Genomic DNA, 16,489 nt, shown 5'->3' on the forward strand with positions numbered 1-16,489 from the left:
CCTGTAACATATTTTTCCAAATCAAATACAACGCTGAATGTAAGACGACCCCCACCTATTCCTTCTAAAAATTTAATTCGGGCTTAAAAAGTACTTTGAGAAATCAATTTTATTTATAACAAATTTCAAATTTTATTTGGAAATAAAATAAACACACAAGTATCATGTAAATACTACCTACTACTCTGATCATTTTCATTAGAGGTATATGATACTGTTTTTGAAAGATCAGAGAATTCCTATTCGCAAGCCTGCATTCGTACATCTCGTGTCACAGCTATTCCGACGTTGCGTTTTTTGTGCAAATAACTCGCAATTTCATGTTAGACTTCTTTAATATTGTAATCTATAATATTCATTTCCGTATTGCACAATTAAAAATAGGAGATGATTTCCACCAATCAATACTTATTTATTGCATGTATTAAGCTACAGGACCAGTTTCGGCCTCATATACAAGGTCATCTTCAGCTGAAACATACATACATATTTATATAATGAAGCTTTGATTAAGATTGTGTTGTTAGAGGAATGCTATATGACGATGATATACATTTAGTCACATACAAATGGGGCAAGTCTTGGCGTGAACTGGCGTATGTCATTCTGTACGATATTGCAACTGTATGTCTAAAATGTTATGTTGAAGGTCTTAAAATTAGTGTATAAAATATGTCTTCACTTGAACTAATATATATATATATATATATATATATATGTACAAGATAAATACAATATATAAAAGCACTTCATGCATATGAACATTCGTTCTTGCTTGTTGGTCAATACATCGACTAACTTCCATATTTAAGTTTTATTTACAGTTGTACACTTCAGCTGCTATTCTTGGAGTTTGTAAAATTGCATGGGTAAAAGATTTTGTCTTCCTGTGTACATGTGGGATAAAACACTTTCAATTTTAAAGAAAGTGCCAAATGTATGGATGAAATTCAACTAAAATATGTTCAGCTCTGCTGTGTGTGTTGCCTTTTTATTGGAACCAATTCATGTTGTCCTGTGGCGTCCGTAAATTTGGATGACATTGGGTTCAGTGTAGTGGCTCCTTTCCCATTTGTAGCTGTGCAATGATGTTATGTTTATCTGTGGAAGATAAGATTGAGTTATAAGTGATATTGTGTTGGAGGAATGTCTAAGGATTATGTGTGGGAATTGGAATACGTACTTACTGTTGTTGGTGTAGCTGAGTTGTGTTTGACGTGCGAGCTTGTAATGTACTACTTCGTGTTCTCCTTGGGCTCATACTAGCTGCTGTGAGGGAAGGGAAGGAGGGGGAGGGAGAGTTGTTGTGGGGGTAGGGGTGGACTGGGTGTGTTGTTCAGTGTTTTTCTGTTGCGTGTTGCGTTATGTTTATCGATTAACTTAAGGTAAGGGTTTTTTAGGGCGGGAATAACTGTATTGAGGATGATGTTAGTTTTTTCTGTGATTTCATTTATGTTGTAATTTGGATTGGTGTACTGATCTCAAGTGATGTAAAATTCTTCTGTTATGTTGAGCAGGGGGCCTTTGGAGTTTATGTTTAGGATTTGCATATCATTATCGATGTTTGTAAAACTGTGTTTATAGTCTGCGATATGTTGTCCTATTGAGGAAAAATGATTGTGTTTCACCGCGTTTATGTGTTCGTTATATCGGGTTAGGAAGTTTCTACCGGTATGTCCGATATAGCTTGTCTCGCAGTTATTACATTTGATACGGTATACCCCTGAGTGGTTGTATTTGTTGTTGCTGTTGATTGTCCTGACGTGTATGATGTTGGTACTATTGTGTGTAGTTCTGAATGCTATTCTTAGGTTATGTTTTTTTTAAATGTTAGTTATGGGGTATATGTGTACATTATTGAAGGTGAATAGTGCATAATCTTTCTTGGATTTATCTACTTTTGTTAGTTTGGTTTTGGGTTGGGATTTTATTTTGTGAATGATTTTGTTAACCATTTCTTTCTTGAATCTAACGAGTTACCACATAGCTATTGGGATGATTTTCAGCAGATCACGACAGAAAAAATAAGGAAATTAGCTCCCAACAAACAGAATACACTAAATAAGAAATTAGAAGCACTTAACCATCCAAACCAAACCCAAAAACCGAAACTCCGAACACGAACTCTCCTACCTTTCCAAATGAAATCACTGAACACTAATTCCACCCACCCGTAAAAAAATCTCACAAATACGACTTTTAACGAAATGGAAACTGTTATCTTGTGCAAGGAATCCAAGCACAATTGGGTAACACATCAACTTTCCAGAACATTACAACTACTATCACCGAAATAGAAAACGCCATTCAGAAAATCCCACATGAGCTACGAGACGAAGTCAGATATGATATTAAAAAAAAAAAAAAAAAAAAGGGCTCCCAGTATTGTACCATTACGTTACATTAGCGGCCGTCAATGGAATGAATACAGTGGACAAAGATGGCGGACAATAACTTCAGGTGCAAGTACACAGAGTAGTGATCGAATAAATCGATATTGCCCGGCCGGAAGGGAAAAGAATTTCAAGAGTTAAATAATGACGGACAAAAAAATTTGAAAGAGAACGATTCTTGACTACTTTGTGACTGATGAAAGATACAAGTTTAAGGGAAGCTGCACGGCTTATAATAAGAATATTAAAAGATCAACTCAACGTCACATACGGAAATATTAATATATTAACGGAATAGAAGACTATCTGCAAGAATACAATACGGAAAAGGAGTATATTTGAAAGAAATATTCGTCACTGTGAGATCTGAAGTCAGAATCGGGGAAAGAAAGCTTCAGCTGAATTACACGTTGCCGAAAGTAGTACCATAACGGCAAAATTTATTGTTTCCAGGAGGGAGGCAATAGCTGTTTAAGCAAAAGAAAGAACAAGGAATAGGCCAAATTAGAGAACATTATAAATTTAAAGAAAAGAACATTTTCGTCTAACACGAGTTTCCAACAACAAGTATTGGGAATTGAATTGCCTATTTTTCACCAGTATACTATGTACTCTACCATGTTTTTTGTTCTTTTATGATTGCATGATGACTGGTGACATGGACTCAGCTTAAACAGAGGAAATGTTTTGCTCAGGACTGATTAGCTCGGGCCAAGACCCAAGATGAAGCCGCAGATGACGTAGTCTTCGGATCGCAGCGATTGCCTGTTCCATGATGCCGTAGTCCAGCTGAGAGCCAGCAGAAATCCAGTTACGAGATAAGTATTACGAGTTGCATCGTAATGAATTTCAAATCAATTAATGAAAAATATTTATAGGTGTACAGGAGTGATAGATATAAGAGATCAAGTGCCAATGAGAAAATATATGAATACAAATGCGATTCATTAGCCGATGAAAAGTGCTATTTTGTGCTATATAACTGCAATGCTAATGTGATTATGTTAAGGTTATTGGTAACTAGATCTGACTGTGTATTTATGCATGTTTTGTGCCAATTAATACGTATAGACCGTGAAGCGTTTAACTAGTTGTGGATGTATAAATATAAGCGAGATATAAGACGTAACCTAGAAATTCAGGTCAATATGTATACCAACCATGGCCAGTATGATAATAATATGGTAAAGAAGTGTTTGATATTACGAAGTTGCAGTGTATAAAGTATAGTCAGGTTATTGAATACTGCCTCCGTAACACAGGGGTTATTTTAGTGGAATTGAGTGATGATATATTTTAAATATGAAGATATATATATTTACAGAGGATATGAAATGTTAACGTGGCATGTTATATGTAGAATGAGGAAACATGCTTCTGTTCGTTATTGAAGAATGGGATAGATAATTAGAATGCGGATTCCTGTGTTACGTAATATATTAGATTTGGGTTAGCACTGCAAGTAATGAATATAGGCCATGTTGAGTTGAATGCATATTTCAATCCATGCTGTTTTTGTTTCGTTGTAACTTTCGGAAGAGGATATGGTGAGGTTACGTGTTTGTTACGTATTACGATATATATATCTTTAGGAGTAGAATGAAATCTCGCACATTTACGTATTTGAAGGTCAGTATGTTAGCGCTTACACGAAGTATGGTCTGCTTTATCGAAACTATGGCACAGCGAAGAAATATTTGGGAGTATGTAAATATTTTAGCACATGACTTGCACTGTATGGCACGATTTTCGCAGATTAGAATGACGTACCGTCAAATCTATAGCACTCCGTACTAGATTTAGTTGGTTTATGTTGTACAGATGGTGATGTACTGAATTTGGGTTATGATAGGAATTTTTGGTAACTATATGGGTGTTTTGAACCCATAATTAATAATGCTAATGCTTATCTCGTAACGTGGAAAGTCACTAACAAGAAGCCAAACGTATATTTAAATTGTTGGTCAAATAGACCGTAAACCAAAATAAAACTTAACTTATGCCCCAAAGAAAATTCCAAACAACATTAAATGAAAGATATTCCACTCCTCCTTGATTTAATAAAGGTCTGATCCCTATTTGTCCCCTCATACGAATTTAATCATGGAAGATATGGTATAATTTGGTTATTATCAATTATGTAAGCAAATGTATTGAAGATTTGAACGTTTTTCAAATATGTTTATTCCGGAACCCAAGCACTTTGGGGATGATACTTAAAATATTACGATTTTCCTTTCCTTATTGCCAATGAATATATATGATTCATTGTAATTATACATTAGCATGCTAATAAAATGGTATATAGATTTGATTTTGCATTTATAATCCTTAAGTAGGTAGTAGTAGGATAGCATACGGAATTATTGAGCTAGCTTACGCTTAATATTAGGTGAGGATCTGATAACTTCTTTTAATATAAGGATATATTATAAATATTTCAACGGATGGCGACTCTTCAACGGAATCCGCGATTTATTTAATGCATTTAGGAACAACGAAGTGAGTTTTACCCTGAGAAATGATTATATGCCATATGTTAGAACTTATGCTCGAGAATACAATTCCAGTTTGGAATCTTTGTGTGACTTGCGACCCGATACTTAGAATTAAGAGACCGGAGTAATATTTACATATGTGTATGCACAGGTAATATTTCAAAAACGTAAGACAGATATGCTGGTAAAGGTCGCAACTCAAAATTAAGGCATATATAAAATTGGTCGCCCAACGTGGCGCAACAACATAAGATAGAGGCATCGGGAAAGGTTACACTGATCATATGGTATAGTATATATCGACAAAATTCACAGTAACTCCCAAAATAGCCGATAAGGGCAATACCACAGTTATTATTGACAAAGACCCATACATAATGAAAACCAAAGAATGTTTTCAAGATAACACTTTCCTCATCAAACAAAGACCCGACTAGTAACATAAAAAGGAACCTCAAAACATTATTAAAAAATACACACTTTCTTTTAACAGAAGTAGAATCCTCTAAACTTACAGTAATGAATCCTCAAATACCCACTGCTAAAGCTTATCCCAAAATACATAAAGAACATATTCCAATGAGACCTATTATTAAGTACAGAGCAAGCCCAATCTATAAACTTTCGCAATTTATTGAACGATTTCTCAAAAAGCACTATGTATTCTTAGCTAATAAAACAGTACCGAACTCAATCGATTTTTGTAATAGGACAAAAGGATTAAAGATTGAACCATATCACAAACTCATATCATTTGACATAATAAACATGTACCCGAACATTCCCACAAAACGAAGAATAGAAATCACTGAATCTAACCTAAAAAGTCATAGCAATCTAAGCACTTTGGAAATAGAAGAGTTCATTAAATTACTTAATTTTGCCATTAGTAACAACCACCTTAAATTTCATGATACTATCTATCAGCAACAGGGTTTACCGATGGGATCTCCCGCTTCTGGTATAATCGCCGAAATTTACATAGACTATTTAGAGCACACATTCATTAACAAAATAGACCATATATTTTTTTGGTGTACATTTGTTGATGACATTTTTATCATCCTCGACAATAGGTCCACAAATGAAACTGATATATTAGATAAACTCCATACAATAGATTCCCATATAAAATTTACCATGGAAACCGAAAACAATCGCAAACTGAACTACCTGGACATAACGACAACTAGACATGATGACCACCTTTCTTACAGAATATACAGAAAACCCACGCATACCTCAAATACAATTAAAATGGATTCCGTTCACCCCAACATACACAAAAGAGCAGCCTACTATAGCATGATACACAGAGCATTCAATATACCGTTAACAAAAGAAGATCTGAACAAAGAATTACAATTAATTCATGACATAGCTAAAAACAATGGATTCACAAAAGAAATGGTTAACAAAATCATTCACAAAATAAAATCCCAACCCAAAACCAAACTAACAAAAGTAGACGAATCCAAGAAAGATTATGCACTATTCACTTTCAATAATGTACACATAAACCCCATAACTAACATTTAAAAAAAACATAACCTAAGAATAGCATTCAGAACTACACACAATAGTACCAATATCATACACAACGTCAGGACAATCAACAGCAACAACAAATACAACCACTCAGGGGTATACCGTATCAAATGTAATAACTGCGAGACAAGCTATATCGGACGTACCGGTAGAAACTTCCTAACCCGATATAACGAACACAAACGCGGTGAAACACAATCATTTTTCCTCAATAGGACAACATGTCGCAGACTATAAACACAGTTTTACAAACATCGATAACGATATGCAAATCCTAAACATAAACTCCAAAGGCCCCCTGCTCAACATAACAGAAGAATTTTACATCACTCGAGATCAGTACACCAATCCAAATTACAACATAAATGAAATCACAGAAAAAACTAACATCATCTTCAATACAGTTATCCTCACCCTAAAAAAACCCCTTACTTTAAGTTAATCGATAAACAGAACGCAACACGCAACAGAAAAACACCAAACAACACACCCAGTCCACCCCTACCCCCACGAAAACAACTCTCCCTTCCCCTCACAGCAGCTAGTATGAGCCCAAGAAGAACACGAAGTAGTACATTACAAGCTCGCACGTCAAACACAACTCAGCTACACCAACAACAGTAAGTACATATTCCAATTCACACACATAACCCTTAGACAGTCCTCCAACACAATATCACTTGTAACTCAATCTTATCTTCCACAGATAAACGTAACATCATTGCACAGCTACAAAGGGAAAGGAGCCACTACTTTGAACCCAATGTCATCCAAATTTACGGACGCCACAGGACAACATGAATTGGTTCCAATAAAAAGGCAACACACACAGCAGAGCTGAACATATTTTAGTTGAATTTCATCCATACATTTGGCACTTTTTTTAAGATTGAAAGTGTTTTATCCCACATATACACAGGAAGACAAAATCTTTTACCCATGCAATTTTACAAACTCCAAGAATAGCAGCTGAAGTGTACAACTGTAAATAAGACTTAAATATGGAAGTTAGTCGATGTATTGACCAACAAGCAAGAACGAATGTTCATATGACTGAAGTGCTTTTATATATTGTATTTATTGTATTTATCTTGTATATATATATATATATATATATATATATATAAAGTTTAAGTAAAGACATATTTTATACACTAATTTTAAGACCTTCAACATAACATTTTAGACATACAGTTGCAATATTGTACAGAATGACATATACGCCAGTTCACGCTAAGACATGCCCCATTTGTATGTGACTAAATGTACATCATCATCATATAGCATTCCTTTAACAACACAATCTTAATCAAAGCTTCATTATATAAATATGTATGTATGGTTCAGCTGAAGATGACCTTGTATATGAGGTCGAAACCAGTCCTGTAGCTTAATACATGCAATAAATAAGTATTGATTGGTGGAAATCCTCTCCTATTTTTAATTGAGACTTCTTTAAAGCGTCCTTGTTGCAGGCCACTGAATGCCTTTTTTGTTCAGTACACATTTTCAGACTACCTTTATCTTCCCGCCAATGCTGAACAGTGGCTTCACTATTTACTTGCAGCTGCACAATTATTATTATCATCATCATCATCATCATCATCATCATCATCATCATCATCATTGATTTAATCCCACTAAGGAGCGCTGATGACTAGTTCTTCCTCGATGCTCTTCTTCATTCCCAATATCTCTTGAGCCCTGCTGATAATTTCTCCTTTCTCTCCTGTGAAAGGGGCTTCCGACTTCTAGGGACTCTACGTGGTGGGGCCCAAGACTATACCCTAGCACAAAATTTGGAACGATCTTCTATATCAATGTCTGAAATCCCAGCCGAATCCAAGTTCTTCTGTACTTTTAAGCCACAAGCTTCCAGTCTTGTAGCTTTTAACCAAAGAGAAGCTTATCTTGGTAAGCCCGTTGCTGTCCATTCGTTGTAGGTGTCCGTAGAACTTAAGACTCCTACGTCACATGCTGGTATTGGCTGATTCTGTCGATACAGCTCATAGTTCGATTTAAGTCTGTAGGTTCCATCTGGAAGCAATCTCAGTCCATGAATTTTCCTGAGGATACGTCTTTCGGCTTTCTCTAGATCATATATGGTGCCTTTTTTGTTCGTCAGGAGGGTCTCTGAGGCATACAAAAACTGTGGTCTGACAGTTTTGTAATGACAGATATTAGCATTTTTCAAAATGCACATCTTATTATAATGGTTGCAGGATAGTTAGTACGCTGCATTGAGTTTGTTACATCTTTCTAAGATGGATGTACCATCTCTACCATTAGGGTGGACCCATTCACCAAGATAGCGGAAGCGACTGACTCTCCCAATCGTTCCATGTATGGTCGTCAAGGGGGGGTTCCGGGATGCAGAGTCTCAAAGTACTTAGTTTTGTCGTACGATATGTGTAACCCTACCTTCACCGCTTTCTCATGCAGGGCTTCGATAGCAATGACAACACCCTTAGAGTTGTTTGTTAGGATTGCAATGTCATCTGCGAATGCTAGGCACCTGACCTCAATCTTTCGGGTCCCGGCTCCAATGGCAACTGGTTTGATTTCTAGATTCCTATGTATACGTTCCCAGTTCTTGATGACTATCAAGCACTAGATTAAACAGAATGGGTGAGAGGCCATCTCCCTGTCATACTCCAGCTTTTATCTTTATCTTTAAAATCCGAGATATTCTCCCCTGAACTTCACCTTAGATGTTGTATCTGTAAGAGTCTGTTGGATGAGGGTGCGTGTGTTGGAATCGACTCCTCGTTCTTGCAGTACGGAGAAGAGTGTCTGGCGGTCGATGGAATCATAAGCTTTTTGAAAGTCGACAAAAACCACAGTGATGTTCATACTCCTTACTTGTTTTAAGTGGAGAATGGTTTTTAGGTTGAAGATCTGCTCGGTACAGGACCGTCCCCACCGAAATCCTCCTTGATATTCACCAATCGTTCGATCACATTGGCTTTCCACATTGTCCAGTAAAATCCTTGATAGCACTTTGTATGCTACCGACAGCAGAGATATCCCTTGGTATTTGTTGACATAACTGCGGTCACTTTTTTTTATGTAAAGGATGTATGATAGCTGATTTCCACTCATCAGGGATCCTGCCAGTCTCCCAGCAGTCTATCAAGATCTGGTGTATGGCTCTGTGATCTTATTTCCCCCTGCTTTTAGAGCTTCCACAATGATGCCATCTTCCCCGGGTGCCTTGCAGTTCTTAAGATGTCCGATGACATTAGCAACTTGCTGCATTGTTGGGGTTTATATGGAAGGTGTATTTCAGGAGGACCTTCAACAGGTAATCTTTCCGTGGGCTCTTCGCAATTGAGCAACTGCTCAAAGTAGTTTGCCAAAAGTTCCACATTCCGGCAGTTACAGGTGACCAACTCCCCGTCTGTATTCTTAAAGTGAAGACATTGTGGTTCATAACCTGAGAGTTCCTGTTTGAAGGTCCGATAAGTTTCTAGTGTTGTAGATTTTGAATTCTTCATCTAACTTCTCCAGTCTTGACCAATCTAAGATCTTTTCACACATCTGATGGTCTTACTCGACAGTTTCCACATCATTCTGAAATTTTCCCAGTCTTCCTTTCGTTTAGTCGAGTACCACTTCGTCCAGGCTGCGGCGCGCTCATCAACTGCAAGATCGCATTCAGTATTCCTGCACAATTATTCTTTATTTCTGCACAATTATTAACCATTAATTTAAAACTGGCATCATAATATCAAAGAGCTGGTTGAAAATTTGCTGGCAATTCTCGCTTCATGTGTGTCTACAATACAACGATCAATCAGAGAAGTATTCCTGTTGTGTATAAAACTGTTTCTTTTACTAAACATCAGGTACAGTACAACCGCCTACTGCTAGATTCATGCCTCGCTTGCCAGCTTCGGCTGACTTCAGCGGCTAGCAATATACTGTATAAACGACTCTGGCCTTGAAGGTCAACAAGTTTTGTGTGTCATGGTGTGGTCATTCCGACCTTGCATTTATCGCGCACATACCTCAATTTAATCTTCTGACTTCTGTAAAGCATTCACTGGATGCATTCTTTGCACAGTACGCATTTTTTAAGCTATTTTTGGCTTCATACTAACGCTGAACTTTGACCTTGGTTATGCAGTATTTTCTTGCAGCTGCACAATTATTCATTTCCACGTGTTTAAAACCCATCTAGAGAAATTCTACAAATAATTTTTCATAGTGTCAAACTTATAGATTTTAAGACCATCTTTAAAACAACTGTGTTTCAAATACTTTGTTATACATGTGATAAGGCTGAAGATGACTTAAATAGGTCGAAACTAGTCCCATTAAATGTTTAATTAATAAACACCATTTAATTTGTATTGAAAAGGTGGAATAACTCGCTTATTATTTTATTTGGTTTAAAACCCATGATCTTAAAATTGGCATCATAATATAGACGTACTAAGCGCCAGGTACAGTAGACACGAAACTCTGCCTCTAAGTAACTGTGGCCTATCTAGGAATTCTAATGGTCGCATATCCTTGTTACTCCAATTGTAATGACATTTCCTGAACAGCTGGCGGCTCAGAAGTACCTTACGGTTGACCTTGCAATCAGCTCAACAGAGTAGGCCTAATGTTTTGATACCATTTTGCAGATTTGAGAAACTTTTTTGTAGCGTCTAGTAGAATGTCATTCTGTCTTCACTATTTTCCGAGAACTGGTGGCAATGCACAGACACACTGCACAAACGACTGTCGCAGCTAGAGATGTATAATTGAAGACGTGGATGTTTAAGGTAGAGTTTTGCATATTATGGCAGTGAAGGAAGAAGCAGTGTGGTTACCATGGTAGCTGCCAGTGGTGTTCATTACTGTTTTGTTCTGAATGCAAGATGACCCTTGATTTTTCACATGAAATTCTGAGGGAAAAAATGTTATCTTGGATTTGGAGAAATATTGTATATAAATGGAAGTCTGTCTCGAGAGATCTATAAAAGTATAAAAAACTAAATAGACTTGAATTAATGAGGTATTTCAACGCATCCCAGAAACAAAAAAATTGGGACCAGTGAAGCTGATGGCCTCACGATCCCTAGAAAAAAATTGAAAATTCCCAAAAGACTCATCCTAGAAACATAAAATTTGCGACCAGTGCAGATGATTGCCTGAGGATCGCCTAAAAAAATTGAACATCCCCTAAAGACCCCGAAGGGGCCAAGCTGGGAGGTTTCGAAATTTGAGGATCAGCATAAGAACGCAAGTGTAAGAATTTCTTTCACCCAGAGGGGTATATTTTTATAAAGCGATGACCTACAGTTTTCATTGGCTTAAAAATGCTTCCTGAAAGTCTTCATTTTTACACCCGCACCCTCAACTCAGTATGGCGGAAAAATCTGCCAAACGAGTTAGAAAATTTAAATCTGGCAAAATTAACCTGAAAACAAAGTAAAATTTACAACACATTCAAATGTTTAACATTTTACCCCTGAAAAATGTTGAAATTTCGAAGCATTTTTAAAGACCATGCAGACTTTTGTTTCAAAGTACTTGGACAGTAAACGAAATGTCATAATACAAAGCGGATAACACAACCGCTGCTCAATTTGGAGTGATCATCAATTTTGCTCCTACGACTTTTTGTCGTACCTCCATCAGTCATACATTAGACAGAGCTGCATTTCTCGATTTTAAGTAAATTTTGTACTTGTTAGACATATTTTATAATTTGACACACTTATAAGAAATATAGAATCAACAAATTCAGCATGCACATTGGCACAATCAGTGGGCATATGCTAGCCAAATCTTACAATTCCAGCTGCCACTTAAGTATCTCAAAAATAAATTAATGTGCGAAAACTGTATTCACCCTACTCAAAGTTTCTAACTCAATCTAAACCGTGAATACAGGAGATGCGAGAAAATGCCACAGGACCAACCATGTAGTTTACTATATGGGGCGTCTCATGGCGCAATCTGTTTCTCAAGATGACATAAGGTTTAGCAGCAGTCAATCTCAAAATTAAAGCCTGCAATTATGAGGGTTGAGTCATAAGTCATGACAACTACTTTTTTCTCGCGAACAGGAGACAACATGGAAAATCTAAGATATGCATTTGGAAGTATAGGGCATGTACTTATGCACAGTGCTTGAAGACAAATTCTGACCTCAGGAGATTCTCATAGGAAAGTGACAGAACACAGCCCATTGGTAAACATTGTTTTATTATGGTATAGACAGCAAATACACAAGACTACGTACAAAGGACAGGTCTCCACTGGTTACAGACCTTTGAAATAATCGCCGAAGGTTTCCACTGTGCGTTGCCAGATGTGGGGCAGGCGCTGAATACCATTCGCTGCATGTGTATCGCTAACATGTGATACCTCTCACCAAAATACTGTTACAATGTCCTTGTTAGCAAACCGTTGTCCACGTAATGGCTTCTTGACTTTGGGGATTAGATCATAGTCGCACACCTAATGCTTCCCGCAGTTCTGCATGGCATTGGCGTTCATTTCTGCTGCGGAGAACTGCTATTTTAATATACGATCGTTGCTCCTGTTTGTTGACTTCTATTTTGTGACGCTCTCACTCACACACTGAGCTTTGCGGCATGCTTAGACCAACACTGTTTTTTTACATACACCATCTAGTGGCACCATAGGCAAGTACACACCGTATGTTTCCAAATGCATATCTTAGATTTTCCGTGTTGTCTCCTGTTTGCGAGAAAAAAAATAGTTACCATGGCTTATGACTCGACCTCCGTATAAACGTGAATATACATTCCTGTATCTATAGAAGTTACACTGAAGTCCATTTCTAGCAATCTAAAATGGGGAGGCCTATCATTATAATTAAAAGTCTACAAATCTATAACATATGAGTAAACACAGTAAAGGTTTCCACCTATTCAATACAAAATATATTCACAATATTTTAAAGTTACATGGAACTAGTTTCGACCCATCTAGGGGTCATCATCAGCCACATCAAAGCAAAGATCACTCTTAATGAAATCCTAAGAACATGTTAATTTTAACAGTAAGATTATTATGGAATAACAAGTGAATGTGATAAATGAAAGGAGATATTAGTTTGGGACAGGTGAGTAATAGCTAATAAATATACAAGGAATATACATAAGAGGTTTGGAACAAAGTATAAATGGGGGCTTAGTGTTGTAAAAAATTATATAATCATGGAAAACAGTAAGTCCTTATACTGAATGCAATGTGAAATGACACACACAAAATTATATATGGCTTAAGAAGAGTGGAGGTGGTTTAGGAGGGGAAGAGGGCTTAAGGTGAGGTTGGAGGGTGCAGGAGAAAGGGTAATTGTCTCGGAAAAGTACCTTTGATTATATTTAGGATTGAGTTTTGGTTGGCTGCATTATTGTTTCTGAGGAAAGTGATAAATAGATCGAAGAGTATGTTGGGTTTCTCTGAGATTTCATTGAGATTGTGACTGGCGTTAAAGTATTGGTCTAGGTGTATGTAGTAATTTTCCATTATGTTGAGTAAAGGGCCCTTGTTTGCAAATCTATAGTGACTGTCAGTAAGAGAGGCGTCTGCAATTGTAAAAAAAATTCTTCACATCAACAGTGATCAGCAATAGGCAAGGGCCCCACAATTATAAACTAAATTCCCAACTAGATTGTGACTGACAGTAGGAATGATTATCTGCCGATATAATGAGTACGCCAAAACCTGGCTGTGGCTGACAGTAAGAGGGTGTGCTTCTCATTATAATGAAGACACACCAATTGAACTGTAATTGCAGTACGCAAGGGGGCCTGCTATTATAATGAAAGCACCCCAAACTCGATAGAGACTGGCATTAGGAAACAGGTCCTGTCATAATAACACCACAACACAATTTTGACTGGTGGTAGGGAAGGTGCCTACCATTATAATGAAAACTCCTTAACTGGAATGCAACTGGCAGTAGGCAAGGAGGCCTACCATTGTAATGAAAACTTCCCAACTCAATTGTGAATGGCAGTAGAAAAGGGGGCCTGTTAACACAAATCTACCACTCGCACTTTACATGGGAAACGATATAAGGGGACCTCCCAGGTGTTTCACGAATAACTCTAAATTAAACAGAATCATACTCACAGCATGTACAGTAATTTTCGTACAAATCTGTATACAATGTATAATGCCGTAACGAACAGGTAAATTTGCTAGTCCATAATAAAAGACTTACATTCAATTTAAAGATGATTAGTTTATTACAATCTATGATCTATAGCTTCTTTTACCACATACATGTTACTAAATAAAACATCGGAACACTTACCGCTGACCTTCACTTAATTGAGATATGACATGACCAAGCATAAAGAGAGAGCGGTTGATGGAACAGCCTTCTTTCAGACGTTCGCCTTGAGCACCAGTCTGATTTACTCTCTCAGATCCAGCTAAGTCCACAAAATTTAGCTGAGATACTTGAATTGCACCTGCATCACCCTCGTCAGTGTCTCTACTTTCAATAATCTGTTTGGGAAACAGAAAAAATATATATAAAACACTACTTTTAAGCACATATCACACACAAAAATTTATTATCTAAAGCAATCTACTTTAATATTTTACGTCCCGCTAACTACTTCTACAGTTTTCGGAGATGAGGTGCCAGAGTTTAATGCTGTAGGAGTTCTTTCACGTGCAAGTACATCTACAGACACAAGGCTGGCCTTGAAATACCACCGGAGTGAGCCAGGACTGAACCTGCCAAATTGGGCTCAGAAGACCAGCACTCTACCAACTGAACTACCCAGCCGGCAATCTACTTCAGACAACAAACATAGTGTTCATACGAACAGCACCATCATTATAAGCATTTATGGGGAATGGTCGATATTCGTACTGTACAGATTAAGACAGAATTATGTTCCTATTGACACTATTATTCTAGGTCAGGGATTTTCAATCTGTGGTACACGTACCATCACCGGAATGTGAAGAAGCCTTAGGAGGTATGCCAAAAATGCATACAAAAAGTGGTAAAACTTAAATCCGATTTCAAAAGTGCATTGAATCTGCAATTAAAGTCGATTAAAAAAGTATCATACATAAATTGATAACTAATGGGAGTTGATTTAGCAACATTAATGAATCACATGTAGAGATAAATATATTTTTATCATCTCTTCTCACTCAGAGCTCTTCTTCCAATTACAACATTGTCCTTGCACCTCAGAATACTGCTATATGACAACAATGAGGGGAGAAGCACTAACCCACAGCACCTGTATCACTTAGAGTAAAAACTTGTTCAAATAGTTCATGCAATACTGAACTTTAGATGACAGAATTTTCCAGTCCGAGTTCTAAGCTGAAATATTACCACAGTTTCTTCTAGGCACAACGATATCAATTTTCATTGTTAGATCAAATTTTTGGATCTAATGGCAGCAAGTGTACCCTGTAATAGCCAAAAGTGCAGTTAAATTTCTTCTACCCTTTACAACAACTTATTTGTGTGGAAGCCGGTTCAATACCCTTGTGTACTGGAAAGAAACCAACTTCACATTGAGCCTCACTCACATTAGAACATTCAGCAACCCTTCCACACATTAAAGTCTAAAAGGAGGCTTAACCATCTCATTAAATCTAAAATATTTTAAAATAAAAAATTAACTGCGAGCAAAAATAGAGTGGCAATGAAGTTAAACGCTGACCAAAATTTTGTTACATATGCTGACATTATGTAAAAGTTTTCTTTGGAGAGAAAAGCTTTCATACTAAATTGAAATGTTTTGTTAACCTTTAAATAAATTTTTCATTTTTTTAACCTTACTAATGTGTTTAAAAAAACTTGAAGTTAACCCATCAACTGGATTCCTAAGAGATATTTGGCTGGATTGATTTATTTCTGAATTATTAAATATTTATGATATTGTGATTATTTGCTGGCACATTATGTGGACAAGAACTACAGTTCTCCTACAGATAATTCTGGCAAATTAAAACAATTTTACACACTACCACAGAAATGGCATTTTCTTCTGATCTACTCATTCAATCTTGTTCACATTTAGTGTATTATAAATTACT

At 36.8% G+C, this 16,489-nt stretch overlaps 1 protein-coding gene across 1 annotated transcript in view; it reads right to left on the reverse strand.

The window, feature by feature from the left end:
- The window catches only part of LOC137496927 (uncharacterized), a 221,144-nt gene that overhangs the window by 73,264 nt on the left and 131,391 nt on the right, over window positions 1–16,489 (reverse strand). Inside the window, exon 6 of the mRNA XM_068224994.1 lies at window positions 14,730–14,926. Coding sequence (XP_068081095.1) covers window positions 14,730–14,926 — 197 coding nt within the window. The remainder of the gene's footprint in view (window positions 1–14,729; window positions 14,927–16,489) is intronic.

The sequence above is a fragment of the Anabrus simplex genome, chromosome 1 (genome assembly GCF_040414725.1).
Source record: "Anabrus simplex isolate iqAnaSimp1 chromosome 1, ASM4041472v1, whole genome shotgun sequence".
Classification (NCBI taxonomy): domain Eukaryota; kingdom Metazoa; phylum Arthropoda; class Insecta; order Orthoptera; family Tettigoniidae; genus Anabrus; species Anabrus simplex.